This window comes from Ictidomys tridecemlineatus, chromosome 4 (assembly GCF_052094955.1).
Source record: "Ictidomys tridecemlineatus isolate mIctTri1 chromosome 4, mIctTri1.hap1, whole genome shotgun sequence".
NCBI classification, from domain to species: Eukaryota; Metazoa; Chordata; class Mammalia; order Rodentia; family Sciuridae; genus Ictidomys; species Ictidomys tridecemlineatus.
In genome coordinates this window covers 199,006,172-199,026,017 of record NC_135480.1, presented here as the reverse complement: position 1 = coordinate 199,026,017, position 19,846 = coordinate 199,006,172, and the positions used below count along the sequence as shown (strand labels likewise).

At 36.1% G+C, this 19,846-nt stretch overlaps 1 protein-coding gene and 1 non-coding gene across 13 annotated transcripts in view; one reads left to right on the top strand and one right to left on the bottom strand.

Moving 5' to 3' along the window:
- Rabgap1 (RAB GTPase activating protein 1) overlaps positions 1-19,846 on the bottom strand; it is a 160,949-nt gene that overhangs the window by 34,212 nt on the left and 106,891 nt on the right. For all 12 annotated transcript variants that reach the window (XM_078048149.1, XM_005320940.5, XM_078048152.1 and 9 more), the window contains 2 exons: positions 5,126-5,239; positions 1,726-1,800 (listed from right to left, as the gene is read on the bottom strand). In XM_078048149.1, coding sequence (XP_077904275.1) covers positions 1,726-1,800; positions 5,126-5,239 — 189 coding nt within the window. The remainder of the gene's footprint in view (positions 1-1,725; positions 1,801-5,125; positions 5,240-19,846) is intronic.
- Positions 7,757-7,830, top strand: Trnaa-ugc (transfer RNA alanine (anticodon UGC)). The gene has a single exon. It is a non-coding gene; the product is annotated as a tRNA-Ala (tRNA).

Genomic DNA, 19,846 nt, shown 5'->3' with positions numbered 1-19,846 from the left:
ACACAATATAGCTCCCAACCCTTCAGTGGATTCCTGCTGATTAGAGAAACAACATGAGATCCTAGCCTTCAGGGCCTCCTAGGGGAACCTTTGCTTCCCTCTCCAGCTCCTACCCCTTCCTCCCTCCATGTAGGATATTCTAGTTGCATTCTTCCAATTCCTTCCATACACAAGTGGTTCCCCATTTCAGGGCTTCTATATACTATACTATTCCCTTTGCCAGTGATGCTCTCCTCTCCACGCTCATGCTTTTAAAATAGTTTATCTCCACAACAACTTAAAAAGGAAAAAGTAACACTGAAAAGTACAAAACAGTGTAGTACCCCTTTTCATGTTTCAGAGTATATTGCAAGGCTACCTCCCTCCCTTCTCCCCAGAGAAGCCTTTAAATCTAAATAAGGCTCTCTGTTACAATCTTTTATTAAACGTTTTATTTTACCTTCACAATAACACGGAAATGTGTATGATTATTTCCTTACAACTAGGAGAAGTCACTAGCATTACACCCATTAGGATGAAGATCATGTCCACTACTCATTCACCTCTGACCTCCAGCACAGCACTTAATACCCCTTTGCTGACATCTCCTATGTGGTATTCTTGCCACACATTTCAACTTAAACAAGAGGAAATAATCAGATAAATTAAGAATATGGGACATTTTACAAGACGACTTTTGAGTTTTTCAAAACTATCAATGGCAGGAAACACAAAAGAGGAAAGTGGGCCAGTTTAGATTAAAAGAAAAAGAGAAATAATAAGCAAATACAATGTCTGAATCTTCCCTGGATAATGATTAGAAAAAAAGGACTGTAAAGAACTCTGCCAAGTAGACAATGGGAAAAAAAAATGAATGTGGACTGTGGCATTACTGAATAAACATGGCATTTTTGGATGTGATTATTATATTATGGTTATGCTATAGAATGCCCATGTCCTTACAAGTCATATGCTCAGAATCTCATTGTTTGCTACTTCCTTTCAAAAAATAAATTCATGGTGCAAGCCTGTAATCCTGGCAGCTCAGGAGGCTCAGGAGTATTCCAAATTCAAAGCCAGCCTCAGCAATCCAGCTAGACTTTAAATAACTTAGCAAGACCCAAATAAAAAAAAGGCTAGGGATGTAGTTCAGTGGTTAGAGTGCTCCTGAGTTCAATCCCTGGTACCAAAACAAAGCAAAATTCACTTATTTTTTTTCCAATAAAAAATAAAATGTGTGTGTGAAAGAGAAAAAGAGATGCAGAGAGAGACAAAAAGAGAAATCAGTGTGGAAAACACTTATTTATAGAGAGTACTCTACCTTTACATTTTTCAACTTTGTTTTGGCTTTTAAAAGAAAATTAAAAATCTGGAGGGTAAAGGTCTTTGTGAATAAAGGCATGAATAAAATGGCAATAAAGCAAGCCAAGTTCTCTGCCTTCTTCTCACCCCAATACATAAATCCTCAAACAAACATTAATGATAGTGGCTCCTTTAGAGACAACAGAGTATCCCCAAGGAGCCAACCAATACTAAAATCTACCCAATTTTCCTAGTAATAAAAAGAAAGTCTATCATTGTACTAGTTTTCAACACTTGTCATTTATTCTCACCATGTTTCTCTTGTAGTTTCCAGATACAGGAGTTAAAACTCTGGCCAAACCCAATAAGACTATCCTCCAGCCTATAGATAAGTATAAGCTAAGTCTACCAGGTGTAAATCATAGGAGAGACTTAATTACTCACATGGAGAAGCAGCACAGCAGCAAGAAATGACTGGCCTTGACAATAACCAATCTCTTCATCATATACAGAATAAGCCTGAGGAGGGGGGAAAAACAAGAAATTTAAAGGAATGCAGTGACTCATGGGCAATGGTTGCCCTCTAGGATCTTGAACACAGAAGTCTGGAGGATGCTGCAGACACTCCACTGGGGCATTTGGATGACCAATGAATGGTACCAATACCTCTTTCCAATTGCAATTCTGTTTTTACAATAAACAGAATTGTCATCACACCACTTCCTGTGGCCAAGGAGTGGAGATTAAGCGAAAACCATTTCAGTATTGAAAAAGGTTCTGAAAATTTGTGATGGCTCATGCTGTACCCTAGAGATTCCCTTCTTCTCTGTCTGAAAAAATGCAGTCTTCCTACAAGCCCCTACCATATTCTAATTACCGAGCACTAATTCCTCTCTTCTCTGTGCTTCTGTGGCACTTGCTACATCCATGGTTATTATAGTACTTACCACACTGCATTTTATTTTTTTATTATTTATTTATTTATTCTTATTGATTTTTTTAAAAAAATAAATGATAGTAGAATTCATTACAATTCTTATTACACATATACAGCACAATTTTTCATATCTCTGGTTGTACATAAAGTATGCTGACACCAATTCGTGTCTTCATACATGTACTTTGATAATGATGTCCACCACATTCCACCATCCTTGCAAATCCCCTGCCCCTCCTCCCTTTCCCTCCTACCACTCTGCCCTATCAAGAATTCATCTATTCTTCCCATGTTCCCCCTCCCTACCCCACTATCTTCTCTCTGGATTGTAGATATTCTGAGGTCTGGGATGATGTCCTATTCAACCTAGGCAGCACCTTACACATAGCAGGCACTTACTAACACTGTTAATGTCACTGATTTTTCTTTCAGGGAAAAAGTCTTTTGGCAACGATACCAAAATATAATTCTTCCCCTAATGTCAGCAATAACTTTTCTGGTAAGGGGGAATACATTTGTGGGTTCCTCTGGAATCCTATTTTTTTTTTTTTTTGGCAGGAGATGATTACTACCATCTCCTCTGAACATTATCTTAAATGATTAGTAGTGGCAGTTCTAATGTAGAAAGAGAATCCCTACAGATTCAAGATGTTCTTCCCTATTTAATAAATTTATATCTGGTGAAACTGTATTCTCCACCTACTTTTTTTGTACTAAGGTTCCTGTGTCCCAAGAAAACAATTTAAAATTGGGTATGTTTAAATTATCTCTTAGCAAAATGTGATGCCACTTCTTATCAGATAATAATCTAGTTAATACATGAACAGATTTCATCATTATCTTTTAGTAAAACTATAGCTTTTAAAAATACATATAATCATGCTTTCATAAATTCAGATAGAATCAAATGTAATTCTATTAGATTTCCCACTTTATCACAGCTTATCTGATGAAAGGGATATAGGTTGAGAGAAACATATACTTTTCCAAAGACAGGATATGCAAAGAGGGCTTTAAGAAATGATCTGTTTATGATACAAGTAGATACCATTTTCCATCTAACAAATTATTACAAATGAACAAATGCTGATTCCAAAGTTGTTAAGATTGTGTTAAAAACTGGTAGTAACACATGCCAACACAGCTCTTTGTGTGAGGAATATACATAAATTCAGAATACTGGTCAACTTTTATGTCTGTCTTAAAATTTTCATAATAAAACATGTTTTAAAATAAACTCTATTTTAAGACTCATTTTTTCGATGTACTTGACATACTCTGACACGGAGACTTAAGATTGTGAGCTAAGCTAGATTTGAGAACATCAATGCAGTTGTGATAGCTGCTACTTTCAGATGGAAGGGATCTCCCAGGGGACAGTGTGAGCTAAGCTAGATTTGAGAACATCAATGCAGTTGTGATAGCTGCTACTTTCAGATGGAAGGGATCTCCCAGGGGACAGTGCAGAGCTGGAGAGAACTACCAAGTGAACACCCAGGGGAAGGACTCTGTCATAAGGTCAGGCAGAGAAGGAGAGCAGGAGAAGGAGTTGGTGAAGTTGTGAGAGGTGAGAGTATGACCAGTCAAGAGGAGACAGCTGCAGGGAAAATCACCGAGAGATTCGGGCTGGACTGCAGGACTGAGATGAGGGACCAGAGGTTTCTTTCTGGGTCATCTGTAATAAGGCGAGGAATGACAAGAGTGACTACTTAAGTGGAAAATACAACTAAGAAGAGAAGTTAAAAAGGCCAGGTACATGCCTGTTATCCCAGCAGCTCAGAAGGCTGAGCAGGAGAATTGCAAGTTTAAAGCCAGCCTTAGCAACTTAGGGAGGCCCTAAACAACTCAGCAAGTCCCTGTCTCTTAAAAAAAAAAAAAAAAAAGGGTTGGGGGGGCAGTCGTGTGGCTCAGTATTAGAGCACTTGCCTAGCATGTGTGAGGCATTGGGTGCAGTCCTCAGCACTATATATAGACAAATATTGTGTCCATCTACAACTAAAAAAGAAAAGAAAAAGAAGTGTCTATATCAGACAAGATTAAAAATCTGAGCTATGTGTGTCTTATGTAGAAATTTAACTTAAATTTAAGAAAAATTTGTCAACTCTAGTTATCCTCTGAGTTCATATCATATTCTTCATCATTGGAGAGTCTATCCTTTATTGCTATCCTATCCTAAAACCAGTTGTTAGTTTTTCCTTCTCCATCATAAAATTCTAAGTTCCTTAAGGACAGGTGTCTACTACATAATTGATTTTGAATAATTACTTGATTAATTCTGTGGGGGGAAAAAAGACTAAAAACTAGTTCTAGCAAAAAAAGACTAAAAACTAGTTCTAGTCCTAGGTCAAAGTTGAAAAACTGGTCCCAATTTTTTCTTTTATCTCTATATCCCCGATATATCATTTTCTTTTTGAAAACAAGATTACTGAAGTGAAACAGGCTATCATTTTCTTCAAGTGCTGAGGTACAGAGCTTCTGACAGAATTCAGTATTTTCCAACATGGTGCAGTGCTATAAATCCACATGGATACATCCTGGCACTTTCCACTATTGGACTATACCCAATGAGAAAAGTTTAGCATGTACAATGTAAATACTGCAAAGAAGATTGCTATGTTACACGGCTCTGAGGTTCTTAATATATAAGCAAAAGTATAAATAGGGATCCAGGGGACTGTCATCTGAAAACCCTAACTATAAGGGAGAAAAAAAAAATCTCTACTACTAATTTCTAACTATTTCCTGTTCTTTAATGAATCTAAAATTATGTTGATACCTTGATTTTATAGCCTTTTCTCTCCTTTCTGCATTCTTGACCATCAAATACGAACTACACTTTGTGATCATATAATTTCAAAGAACCAGAACGCCATTCAAAATGGAATTTTTTTTTCTGACATGAAATACCTTGCATATTTTATATAAGGAATCTTGTCCATCTCCTCCTGTGTCTTTGAAATAATCATGGGCTGGAAATGTCCGGTTAATATCCCGTGTGATAGCACTGTCCTGGGGAGACTCCTGTAGAAAAACATAAGGGAAGAGAAGGTTTAGTGGGTCAGTACTATTGATACTTGTTTGATTTATAAAACACAGTCTTTTCTTTTACATATTTTAAAATGCTGCAAAGATACACATGTACACATGCATGTCCATAGTCACTGCCTCTCTAGGGCTAATTACGTAAGCCAAAGTAAAAGCAAATGTTAAGGGGTTGTGGGAAAATGAAAGACAAGCAACTCCTTTACTCTATAAACCTCATTTTATATTCCATATTTAATGCAAAGAAGTGTAGCCGGTGACCTTTCTATTGTAAGAGAGAAAATGTAATATTCAAAATCCGTTTCCCATAGAAAACACTCAATCTAACTTCAAAAGGCGGAGGGGTAAGGTGTTTCTGTTAGAATAACTGATGACAAAAAGTGCTACTTTCTTAAACAAAAAAGCAAATAACCTAATCAACAAATGGGCCAAGGACTTGAACAGAAACTTCTCAGAAGAGGATATATAATCAATCAACAAATACATGAAAAAATGCTCACCATCTCTAGCAATCAGAGAAATGCAAATTTAAACTACTCTAAGATACCATCTCACTCCAATAAGAATGGCAGCCATTATGAAGTCAAACAAAAATAAGTGCTGGCGAGGATTTAGGGAAAAGATACACTCATACATTGCTGGTGGGACTGCAAATTGGTGCAGCCAATTTGGAAAGCAGTATGGATATTCCTTGGAAAGCTGGGAATGGAACCACCATTTGACCCAGCTATTCCCCTTCTCAGACTATACCCAAAAGACCTAAAAAGAGCATACTACAGGGACACAGCCACATCAATGTTTACAGCAGCACAATTCAAATAGCTAGAATGTGGAACCAACCTAGATGCCCTTCAATAGATGAATGGATTAAAAAAATGTGGCATTTATACACAATGGAATATTACTCAGCACTAAAAACTAACAAGATCATGGCATTTGCAAGCAAATGGATGGCATTAGGGCAGATTATGCTAAGTGAAGTTAGCCAATCCCTAAAAAACAAATGCCAAATGTCTTCTCTGATATAAGGGGGGTGACTCAAAATAGGATAGGGAGGAAGAGCATAAGAAGACTACCACTAAATAGGGAAGACAGGTGGGAGGGAAAAAGAGGGAGAAGGGGAGTTGCACGGAAGATGGAAGGAGAACCTCATTGTTATACAGAATACATATATGATGTTGTGATGAGAAAAAGAAAAAAAAAGTGTGTCACATTAGATTGGATAGAAAGAAAGGATGGGAAAGGAGGGGAGGAGTAGGGGGATAGGAAGGGCAGCAGAATAGACAATATGATTGATGTATGTACATTCCATGTATGTATTATATGTCAAAATATATTCTGCTGATATGTATGACTAAAAAATAATAAAAATAAATTGTATGGTAAAAAAAAAGAAAAAAAAAGTGCTACTTTCATTGATCCTTGAGCATGAAACCCATGTACAAGTTGCCAAATGATAAAGAGAATTTTCTTAATTAGAGTTTGTCCTTGGAGCAAATGGCGTAAGAATATATGTATCAATCAACATGGTATGAAACAAGATCACCAAATGAAAAGGAATTAAAACATGCTATGAGAAAGTATTCTTTATTGTTGCCAATGGAGAAAAACTGCTTCCTTTTCTATAATGAGTTAACTAAAACTGAACAAATGATAGTTAGGAATCCTTCATGAAACATACCAAGCACCCAGCTATTTCTAATTCCTTCCCTTGTTAAATCCTATTTGCTCACATGCTAAAGAACTTCAATAATGCACTGCCTTCTTAGCTAAGAAACAAGACTTTATTCTTCTTGATAAGAATATATCATAAGCAGCATACTATTCAAGAGCCTGGATGGTATTCTGGTTTTAACATGAAAAATGAAAGTGATAATTTTTTTCTTCCAGTAATTTCTCTAGCCTTTGGGATAATCATGTTCCTAGGGCCATGGGTATCTTACAATTGTGAAATTTGAACTGAAAAACTTTATATACTTTTTTTTTACTGGTTCTTTTTAGTTATACATAACATTAGGATTCACTTTGACATAATTATAAAAGCAAATCATTTGTTCCAATTCAATCCCTAGTATTGCCCCCTTTTCCTTTCCTCCTTCCTCCCCATGATCCCTTCTCTCTATTGAACTTTCTGGAATTTATTTAGGCATTTTTTTTAATGTTACTGTCTTGTGGATATACATGATGATGAAATTTACTGTGGTATATAACATATAAAGCTTATGTTTTTAAAAGTTCTGATAAACTACTTATTCCTGCAAGACTGCCAAACTGCTTTATTGGCACATGTTATTACTAGTTATTAACACTGTTTTAATAACAGTTAAGGCAGTTCAAGACTGTGTTGATCCCTGACAAAGGAAAAAAAAAAAAAAGGTAAGACCCAAGACAACAGCAGCTTACTGTATGGTGGCAGATTCCAGGTGACAACCCGTAGATAGGGAACTGAATCAGAGCTAGAAATAGGGACTACCTGCCTGAGTTGAGGGAGACAGCTGGGGATATGGCTCAGTTGGTAGAGTGCTTGCCTTGCGTGCATAAGGTCCTGGGTTCAATCCCCAGTACCACAAAAATAAATAAATAAATAAACAAACAAACAAACAAATAATAAACAAAAATGAGTTGGGGGAGACAAGGAAAGAACAATCTCACAGGTGGTGTTTGTGGAGGACAAGGAGGCTAGAATGTGTGAAGCATAGGACTAAGAAAGGAAGATAAACAGAGAGCTGCAGAATTACCTAGAAAGATCCCTATAAGTCATAAATCATTAAAAAAAAAAAGATAAACTGGGCACTTCATCAAAAATTTTTAAATCTCACTATCTCACTATTCAAAAATCCACTGTTAATAACATGAAACAGTAAGCCACAGACCAGGATGAAATACCTATAAAATACATCTGATAATGGAAAAATGAACTCAGTTTTAAAGTGAACATACACGGGCTATGGTTGTGGCTCAGTGGTAGAGCACTTGTCTTGAATGTGTGAGGGACTGGGTTCAAATAAAACAAATAAAACAAATTGAACATACAATGTAAAACAGAACACCGATAAAATCATGGACATGAGCATATATTACACGGTAGTGAATAAAAAATTTTTTATGTTTAACAAATCTTTAATTTACCAATAGATCAAACAAACAACAATGGACTGACCAGGTATTAGATCAAACAAACAACAATGGACTGACCAGGTTTAGTACATTTTTCATTGATATAACAAAACAGCAGAGGCTAGATATTTTAGAAAGAAAGGGGTTATTTGGTTTACAGTTTTGGAGGCTGCAAGTCCAAGATCAGACACCTACTCACTATGGGTTCAGTTTCTGGTGAGGAGTCACTTGACTGGGTCACCACAGGGCAAAAGGCACCATGGTGGGAGCACATACAAGAGACATCATGTGGCAAGACAGGAAGCAATTCACTCTCTCAGGAACTACCTGGGTTCCAATGAGGACAACCTTAATCTTCTCCTAGGGCAATACTACCAATGACATAACCATCTCCCACTAGACCCCACCTCTTAAAAGATACCACCAATACTTAACATCACTACAACGAGGACCAAGGTTCTAACACACAAAACTTTGTGGGAAAAATCACAACTAATGAGTACTAGCTTGAATCTTTTAAACTAGAGCATGACCAAGAGTTTACATTACCCTTAGCATCATGAAGAGAATAAATGAACTAGAATTCATTAAAATTAAAAATTTCTGCTTAAAAAATATCATTAAGAGAAGAAAGCAGGACTGGGGTTGTAGTTCAGTGGTGGAGTGCTTGCCAGGCACCTGTGAGACACTGGGTTCTATACTCGGCACCACATAAAAATAAACAAATAAAATAAAGGTATCATGTCCGTCTACAACTAAAAAATATTTTTTAAAAAGAGAAGAGCAAGCAATATATTTATACACACACAGAACTCAAAGGGAAAGGCAACTTAATAAAAAGGACACACTTGACACTTTGCAGAAGAAAACAGACAAACACAAATAAATAAATGAAATAAATGAAAAGGTAGAGAAATGCTAATTTAAAACCACAGTGAGACACCCAAACAAGATGTCTGCAAAGGGAGAATGATTGCTCATACAAAGATGAGGAGGACTACTACTTGGAATACTTATGGGATTTCTGAAAATCAGAATTCTAATTTGAAAGTGTTGTAGAAAAAAAACATCATGGGGGCTGGGGATGTGGCTCAAGCGGTAGCGCGCTCGCCTGGCATGCATGCGGCCCGGGTTCGATCCTCAGCAGCACATACAAACAAAGTTGTGTCCTTCAAAAACTGAAAAATAAATAATAAAAAAAGAAAAAAAAACATCAAAGGGATAGTAAGCAATCGCTGAAGAAGCCTGGAACTTGGAAAAAAAAAGTGGAGGCTTAAAGTACTCACTATGCTTAATATGAATTTCTAACCAGCAAAACTTTCCAGAAATGATGAGCAGACATACATTGATATTCTCTCTTTCTGGAACTGGGGATTGAACCCATTACCACTGAGGAATACCACCCGCCCAAGACCTTTTTTATTTTGAGACAGGATCTTGCTAAGTTGCTGAGTCTGGCTATGAATTTGCAATCCTCTTGCCTCAGACTACCGAACTGCTGAGATTTATAGGTCTGTACCACCATGCCTGGCCAGACATATATTATTACTGACTTATATTCAAAATGAAGTTTTAAGAAATTTTGTGAAAAAGTCTATTAATTCTTTTGTTTTTTTTTTTTTTGGGTGCTGGAACCCAAGATCTTATACATGCTAATATAAGCAAGTGCCACTAAATTCTACCCCCCAGCCAAAGCTTATTAACTCTATTCTTGAATTATACCTCCATCTGAACATTTGAACTTCTAAGGAAAATTCTTAATGGAAAGGAATTGAGAATTGAAAGGAAAAGAAGTGATAGGAATATGAAAATCTTTGAATTCTTTTACACCAGTTGCATCAGTTTTACCATACTAATGATAGAGAAGACAATCTGAAAAAGGATATAATTACTAGAAAAAAAATACTATTTGGAAATTTAAATGCACATAGGATGGAAAAAAATTTAAAAAATTGAAAACACTCTATAATCGTTCAGTTTTCATCAACCATCCCTTATCTACTGATCATGGGATCCAGTGAAGAATGAAAGGGTAAAATGCCCTCAAGTGAAGGTCAATTTGAAAATTCACATACTGAATTTCTGAGGACTTCAAGAATGATAATAAACTAAGAAGTTCCATGTGAACCATTTGCTTAAAATATTTGGTCTTAGGAAATATACTGAAGAATTTGGAAGAAATCCATTTGACTTACCAGAGTTCAAGCCCTTACAAAAACGATCTAGAAATTCTAACAATGACAAATTTAGTAAGTTCCTACCAGAATAATGACATCATTAAATTTGAAAAGATTCTGAAAACAAATCACACCAACATTAAGGATGATCCCTTTCCTAAGAGAACACAACAAAGATTTCTTGCAAAACATTCTAACCAAGTGCTTACAAAATTAAACCTGATGCAAGAACACATATTCTTTTCATTCCAAAGAAGTAAAACATAGATGTAGCTGATGTAAAAAGCCTGTGGTATAACACATGGTGCATAATACTATTCATGAGCAAACTGATCAAGTCAAGCAGACACATCCTCTCAACCGGCTGTAAATGCAAACTTTCAAAGAACAAGGAATGAAAGGCAAAACTATCGTCAAGTTATATGTCCTGACAATAAGTTATGGACATTATGACAGAAGTGTTTTTTTCATAAACTAGTTTTCTTTTGGCTGTTTCATCTATCTCAAGAAAAACAGCCTCCATCTCCTTAAGAAAACAAAAATGCCACAGGATTATATAATACTGATATCTTGTGAACTTAAAAGGTCAGATAGCAAAAATTCTGGGCTGACAATCCCAAAAAACCAAAGGCCAAATGTTCTCTCTGATATGCAGATGCTAACTCACAATAAGTGGGGTGGGGAATGGCGGGGAGTGGGTAACAGAAATTCACTGGATTAGACAAAGGGAAACAAAGGGGAGGGGGAGGATGGGAATAAAAAAAATCCCAACAGAATGAATTAACTTACTATTTTCATATAGAAATACAGGACCAGTGAACTCTACTTCATGTACAACCACAGAAATGGGAAATTATAATCCATGTATATATGATACATCAAAATACATTCTACTGTATGTATAACTAAAAAGAAAAAGTAAAAATTGTTTTAAAATAAACAGTAGAACAGCAACAACAAAATTCTTGGCTGAGCAGGCCATTCAGTGTTGCAAGTATTCAACAGTTCCTTTCTAGAGCAGCCACAGACAATATATAAATAAGTGAGCGCTGCAATGTTCTAATAAAATTTTATTTATTTACATAAACTAGGGATGTGGTAGATTTGGCCCCCAGGCAGCAATTTGCCAACCCCTGATATAATTATACAGCACAGTAATTTGTCATGGGCAATATGACCAGAGAGATTTTTTTCTCATGATTTTAAATGCAATTACATGCTACTGTTGATTAATTTTACACATTTTGCCCAGAAACTATCACAAATAACCTGCTATAATTTGAAATGTATACCCCTTTAAACACCTGCTTTTTTTCATGTAGTAATGTGTGTTAAAAATATTTGCTGCATCTTGCAAAAGTCAACTCTTCAAAAGTCTTGCATATGCAATGTAGAAAGGTTTAAATGAAACTCTGTAATTATAGTGATATATTTTCTCTTACATTTTAAGCAACAAAATAAATTATATATACAGCTCAGAAACTGTAAACATATACAATGACACACATTTGACTGATAAAAATTAAAAAAAAATACCAAATATTGATGAGGACATAAAACAACTGGAACTCTCACTGATAAGGGTGTATGTAAAGTGATTCAACTACTTTGGTAAATTACATGGCTGTTTCTTATAACATTAAATATACATCTATGCTGACCCAGATATTCAACTCCTAATAACTTTATTTCTAATAGCCCAAACTAGAAATCCCAAATGTCCATCAACAGAAAGAGAGATAAAATCATATATTCATACTATGAAATACTACCTGGCAACAAAATGAACCTCTAATACATGTAATGACATAGATGAATCTCAAAATCATTATGTCTAGCAAAAGTCTATGGTGATAGAAATCAGAAAGTGGTTACCTGGGGTGCTGATGCTATAAAGAGACAGGAAGAAATGATCTCAGACAATAGAAATGTTTATACTTTCTTTGGCTGGTAGTTACACAGACATTTACAACAGTCAAAGCAAATCAAACTGAACACTTAAAAGAAGTATACAGTTTTATTGTATGTAAATTGTACTATGCTTACAAAAACACTAATCTCATTCCCCACTGGTTGCCATCAATATTTCTTAAGACTTCTCTATTTCTATTAAAGAAAGTTTTACCACCTTCTCTGTCATTCAGGCCCAGAACTTTACAGGTTTCTGATAACAGCTCCCATAAATGATCACTGATCTAGAGATTAGTACAGTATGGATTCTGTCTCTTCCTATTCACATCCAATGCACCATCCAAGGCCAGGCCCGTTTTCATGGAGAATAGTAGATAGCTTGAATGAATGTGCCTTTGTTCATATAACAAAATACCATAAACTAAGTAACTGAAACAACAACGTTTTTGCCCAGAGTTTTGAAGCCTGGGAAGCCCAAGATCAAGATGTTGGTAGATTTAATGTCTGCTGAAGGTCACCTTTCTGGGTCTTTAGATATCACCTTCTTGCCGTGTCTAACTCTTTGTATGCCCTAACTAGGTAGAAGGAGCAAGCCGGATCTCTGGTGTTGTTTGTTTGTTTAATTAATTTTAACAAACTTATCATCCCACTCCTGAGGAGTCAAACTTATGATTTAATCACCTCTCTGAGGCGTCCTTTCCTCCTACCATCACACTGGTAATCAGGTTTCAACATACAAACTCAGGGGAGCATAAATAATACAGACCACAACAATGACCTTCTCTCTTTGCTTCTATCAGTATGACTATGTCAGATAATTTTATTTTTAAATATTTATTTTTAGTAGTGGTAGTTGGACACAATTAACTTTAATTTATTTATTTATTTGTGGTGCTGAGGATGGAACCCAGGGCCTTGCACGTGTGAGGTGAGCGATCTACCCCTGAGCCATAACCCCAGCCCCTGTGTCAGATAATTTTAATTTCCTAAAGCACAGTCCAATAAGATCATTTTGGTCATGAGTATCAAGATAAAGTATATGTGAAGTCAAACATTGTGTTGTATGACCTTGAATCCATCCCCAGTACCAAACACAAACAAATAAAAAACTGTCAAAGTCATCAAAACGGGGACTGGGGCTGGGGCTCAGCAGTAGCATGTTTGCCTAGCTCGTGCGGGGCCCTGGGTTTGATCCTCAGGACCATATAAAAATAAATAAAATGAAGGTATGGTGTCTAACTACAACTAAAAAATAAAATATTTTTTAAAAAGTCATCAAAATCTAAGAAATTGTCACAAGTGAAAAGAGCCTAGGGGGGGCTGGGGATGTGGCTCAAGCAGCAGCGCGCTCGCCTGGCATGCGTGTGGCTCAGGTTCGATCCTCAGCACCACAGACAAACAAGGATGTTGTGTCCGCCGAAAACTAAGAAATAAATATTAAAAAAAAAAAGAGCCTAGGGAATATGAGAGGACTAAATTATGTAGTAACCAAAATGGAATCCTAAAGAAGAAAAGGGACATTTTATAAAAACTAAAGAAACCTGAATAAAGTGGACTTGGGTTAGCAGTAATATATCAATACTGGGTCATTAATTTTAACAAACTTATCATCCCACTATAAGATATTAATAACAAGAGTTAGTGAAAGGGTAGAAGGGAATTCCTTGCACTATTTTCATAAATATTTCTGTAAATTTAAAACATTATTTAAAATAAAGTTTATTAAAAGAAAAAACCCATTACCTCCTTATTATACAGGTCAGAAATTTAGACTTAGATTAAGCCAATTGAGTTTATAACCTGGCCACCCAAGTTAAGCACTTATTAAGGCACTCAGTAAAATGGCTTGAACTGGTAGAATGAAACTGGTGCTCAAGCTATGGATATATGCTCAACAGTAATCAAAGGTAGGCTCTGTTCATGTGACTAATTTTTGGGGTGGAGGATGTGGTTACTGGGGACCCACAGGGTGTACTATCACTTGGCTATATCCCTAGCCCTTTCTGTTTTGAGACAGCATCTCCCTGAGTTTCTTAGGGCCTTGCTAAATTGCTGAGGCTGGACTTTTGAATTAGCAATCCTCTTTACCTCCATTTCTTAATTTCTAAGAGACTTTTTTTCTTGGTCCCAAATATGGTTCTCTTAGTATTATGTGATAAAGCAATGGTGAGACTTTGTTAATTTTAAAGCTCTTTGAAAATAGTTTGTGCAGACAAAAAGCTAAGGAAATGATAACATTTGTGCTTTATTCTTCTCATCCTGCTTTTAAAAGCTATTCACAAGTTCAAAACTCAGGGGTACCACTTCTGTAATCTTTCTGGATGACTATTTTTATACCTTACTGTGAGAATTGGCCCTCTGGGTAACTTCTCAGGATTTATAAGCTATTGGGAACTGGAGGAAACCCTTTGAATAGATACTCTTTGTAAAACCCAAGTTGAAAAATAGAAAGCTAATAAGAAAGGCAGGAAGAAAAAGAAAGTACCCAAACAAAGAAAATGCAGTGGACAGCTGCCATGAGAAATAACCAGCTCAGGAAAGATTACTATTTTCTAAGTTGCTTGTTGCCCAAAGAAAAATTCTTCTTAAGACTAATCCAGAATGTATTAGTATCTATAGATGCTTTATTAAAAGTCATCTTGTAATACTGAACAAAACAAAATAAAACTAACCCCCCACCAAAACCCCACTCTAATATATTATAACATACCTATCTTTACTGTGTGCTTGTGAATGTGTGTGTGTGTGTGTGTTTGTGTAAGGTTATTAGGGATCAAACCCGAATTCTTACCCATATTCAAGTCCATATTCTTACCCCAAATAAAAGCAAATCTACTACTACTGTGCATGCTGGGTAAGCCTTCTACCACTGAACAACCATCCGCAGCCCTTTATATCTTTTACTTTGAGACAAGGTTTCCCCAAATTGCCCAGGATAGCCTCAAAATTATGATCCTATTGCCTCAGCCTACAGGGTAGCTAGTGATCACTAATGTGTCCCACCACACATAGCTTTTATAATATATTCCACAGGAATAAAACAACAATTCATTGGATACATCTTCGTTTTAAATTAGATATCATTACTCTAAGTACATGTATAAGACACAAATGGTGTGAAAATACTTTGTGTACAATCAGTGTCTTGAAAAACTGTGCTCTATATGTGTAATATGAAATGAATTTCAATCTGCCATCATGTATAACAAATCAGAATTACAAAAAAAAAATTCAGCAACAACTTGTTAAAAATGATTTGAAGACCAAGTTTTATTAAGTGTAATTTCAATTCATGTTTAGAAGTAAAACTGATTTAGAGAACAAAATAAAGAACAAGACTGTTAAACCAGTGAAAACAGATGTACCTGTTTTGGGAAGACCAAGATGGTCCTAAAAAAATCTGCAAAATCTGGAAATTTTATTTCAACAGGTCACATTACATCTAATAGCATTTCTAATTTTATAGAACCAAAAAAAAAAGGGATAAAGAAAATTGTAATAATTGATTTGCCTTCTAAAATCAAACACTATACTCTTCTTTAAGAAATGCCACATAAGAATTATGACACAATAAAAAGAAGTTATGTACAGTGTGATCAGCCTGGGATTTCATGAACAGACTTGTGGCTACCGTAAATTCTTTGATACTGTATGCAAAGTTTTGTGTGCAATTTTCTTAGCAGAGTATTCAGCGCTTTTAACAAATCTGCTAGCATGTTAAGCTTCATTAGAGTCAAGATTTGTTTTGTTCTTTATCTCCAACTCAGGAAGAAAAAAAAAACACGTAACATACAGGAGGCACTCAACAAATACTTGTTGAATATTAATTTTCAAGGGGATATAGAACAGGGCTGGGGATGTGGCTCAAGCGGTAGCGTGCTCGCCTGGCATGCGTGCGGCCCGGGTTCAATCCTCAGCACCACATACCAACAAAGATGTTGTGTCCACCGAGAACTAAAAAATAAATATTAAAAAAAAAATTCTCTCTCTCTCTCCTCTCTCACTCTCTCTTTAAAAAAAAGGGGGGGGGAGATATAGAACAGACAATAGGATTCAGAGTCACTTACTTACAAGTAATTTCTTATTGATAAATGCATCTTCACAGACTTGAAGCATCTAAATCTAGCCCATATTCTTACCCCAAATAAATATATTATAAAAATGAAACTATTTCCTTCACTTTTTGAACTGTAAGTAGCATTTAAATTCACCAGTAGATAATGTATGTTTTTTCTTCTAAATTCTTCTAATTAAAGTCTACATAGGGCTGGGATTGTGGCTCAGGGGTAGAGCACTCGCCTAGCACGGGCGGGACCCAGGTTCGATTCTCAGCACCACATAAAAATAAAAGCATTGTGTTGTGTCCATCTACAAAAAAGATTCTCTCTCCCTCTTTAAAAAAAAAAAGTAAAATAAGAATTCATACTCTATTTGAATCAAATGTATGATACATGATATGTCAAGATCATTATAATGTTTTGAGCAACTAATAAAAAAAAAGTCTACATAAAACAAAAATGGGCTTTTTGGCTGGGCATGGTGGTGCTCGCCTGTAGTCTCAGCAACATGGAGGATAAGGCAGGAGGACCTCAGGTTTCAGGCCAGCCCCAGCAATTTAGTGAGATCTTGTCTTAAAAAAAAAAGCCTAAGCCAACTGCCCCTGGGTTTGAAAGAAAGAAGGAAGGAAAGAAAATAGGCCTTTTCTTTTTAATCATACAAAGTGCTTCCTTGGATGAAGGCTGTCCAATGTTTATCAAAAAGGAGAAAAACTAACACCTGTCTCTAATAACATGTAGATAGAGACATATATGATGTTCTTAAATATAAAAAAAAAGTACATCAAATCTCAATGAATGGCTCTTCTCTTCTGTATGTTACAGCAGAGAAAAGGCTATTTCTTCTAAATATCAGGTATCCTTCACATGTATCTTAATGATTTCAGATTTTTTTTTCTAAAGAGAGAGAGAGAGAGAGAGAGAGAGAGAGAATTTTTTTTAAAATATTTATTTTTTAGTTTTCGGTGGACACAACATCTTTATTTTATTTTTATGTGGTGCTAAGGATCAAACCCAGCGACCCGCGCATGCCAGGCTAGTGCGCTACCCCTTGAGCCATATCCCCAGCCCAATGATTTCAGATTTTTAAAAATCAGTACTTTTGTTGGGTGTAGTGGCACAAGCCTGTGATCCCAGCAACTTGAGAGGCTGATGCAGAAAGATTCAAAACTCCAAAGCTTCAATACATCAAACACAGACCAGACTGGAATAATATTTACATGAACATGGGTAACTTAAAGGCAATTCAAAAGCTGGCCACAATGTGTGCACAGTGGACACAGACAAGGAATGAAGAAAATGGAATACAGATGCTCTACCTTGCTCACAATGTCATGTACAGGACACACTCTCTGGGGTTAGGCATGTCTATCTAAAAACCGACTCTTCTGCTTACTAATCTGCATGACTCTGGGCAAGTCACTTACTAATCTGAACCTTTTCTATCCATAAAATCTATGCAATTTCCCCTGACTCATGGGGCTTATCAGAAGCAAAAGAAATATGGCACAGAAAGTAGGTGGCATAAGGCCTGATACATCAGTGGTAACTCTTTCCCACAAGATTTGAGATTTATGATGCTGGCCCATTTCCAATTTGGGAGAGATGCCAAGGGACAAAATGTGTATTTGGCAGGTTTTCCTGTTTGGGACTTAGTGCCTTGTGGGGGAATCTACAATCACAGTAAGTAATTCTGAAATCTATTATATATTATCAACATTATACTTCATTATAATCATGTGAAATTTTATAGAAGATAAACCCAGTAGCAAAAAACCACCTGACACTTATAAATAATACAATAAGAAATGTTTTTGTCTTTTTAGCTTATAAATCATACTAATCCAAACACACTGTAGAGCTCAATATGAAATATTTTTGCTAATTAACCTTTTTTTCTTTTTTTGGTAGATCATTTGTCAGAGGTAAAATCCACTTGGGTTTCCACATTATTACTGTGATTTAGGAAGTTCTTCTATATCAAGACATTGCTAGCAAAAAGATTTCATCTCATTCCAGTTAGAATGGCACTATTAAAAATACAAACAACAATAAGTGGGTGAGGATGCGGGTGTGGGGAAGGTACACTCATATAATGCTGGTGGGACTGCAAATTGGTGCAGCCGATGTGGAAAGCAGTATGGAGATTTCTTGGAAAATTGGAAATGGAACCACCTTTTGAACCAGCTATCCCTCTCCTCGGTCTATACCCAAAGGACTGAAAAACAGCATACTATAAGGGACACAGCTACATCACAACACCTAAACTGTGGAACTAATCCAGATGCCCTTCAATAGATGAATGGATTAAAACAATGTGGCATATATACACAATGGAATATTACTCAGCAATAAAAAGAGAATAAAATCATGGCATTTGCAGGCAAATGGATGGAATTAGAGAAGATAATGCTAAGAGAAGTTAGCCAATCTCGCCCCCCAAAAAACAAATGCCGAATGTTTTCTCCGATATAAGGAAGCTGACTCATAGTTGGATAGGGAGGGGGAGCATGGGAGAAATAGATGAATCTTAGATGGAGTGGAGGGGTGGGAGCGAAAGGGAGTGGGCAGGGGATTAGCAAGGATAGTGGAATGTGATGGATATCATTATCCAAAGTACACGTATGAAGACACGAATTGGTGTGAATATACTTTGTATACAACCACAGATATGAAAAATTGTGCTCTATATGTGTAATAAGAATTGTAATGCATTCTGCTGTCATATATAAATTTAAAAAATTAATTAAAAGACTATCAAATAATTTTGCAACTCCAAACATATCTACCCTTTCTTTACTTCCCCCAGTAAACAATTTATCCCAAACATGCAAAACAAAAGGCAACCATGTATTGTCATTAATGAACTGTCACAGAACCTTTACCGCAGAAGCCAGACTTGATAAGCCTGTTCTAGAAACATTTGCAAAACAGCTTCTCTAAATTTTATAATTTAAAACTATATTAGCTGAATGGTTACTTAAGTATTATGTTGACTCTATGGCATACAATGTAATAGAAAAGTAACTGACTTCTTCAGAAAAGATGGCTATTTAATAAAATAATGTACTTCTATTACATTGTTTTAGTCCAAATATGGCAGTATAGTGCCCTTCTAAAAATAAGTCCAAATCCCAAGTGATATGCAGCCCTTTAGCTACGTTCATTTCCTTTTAGGGCTCAAGTTTCCCACAGGAAAATTATTCAATGTTTCACAGAACTATTCCAAATCATGTATAGACAAGACTAACTGCAAGGCCTAACTTTTCCTAAGTGACTATTACTGATTGTCCTTCACAGCAACCCATCATAGGGAGGCCCAACAG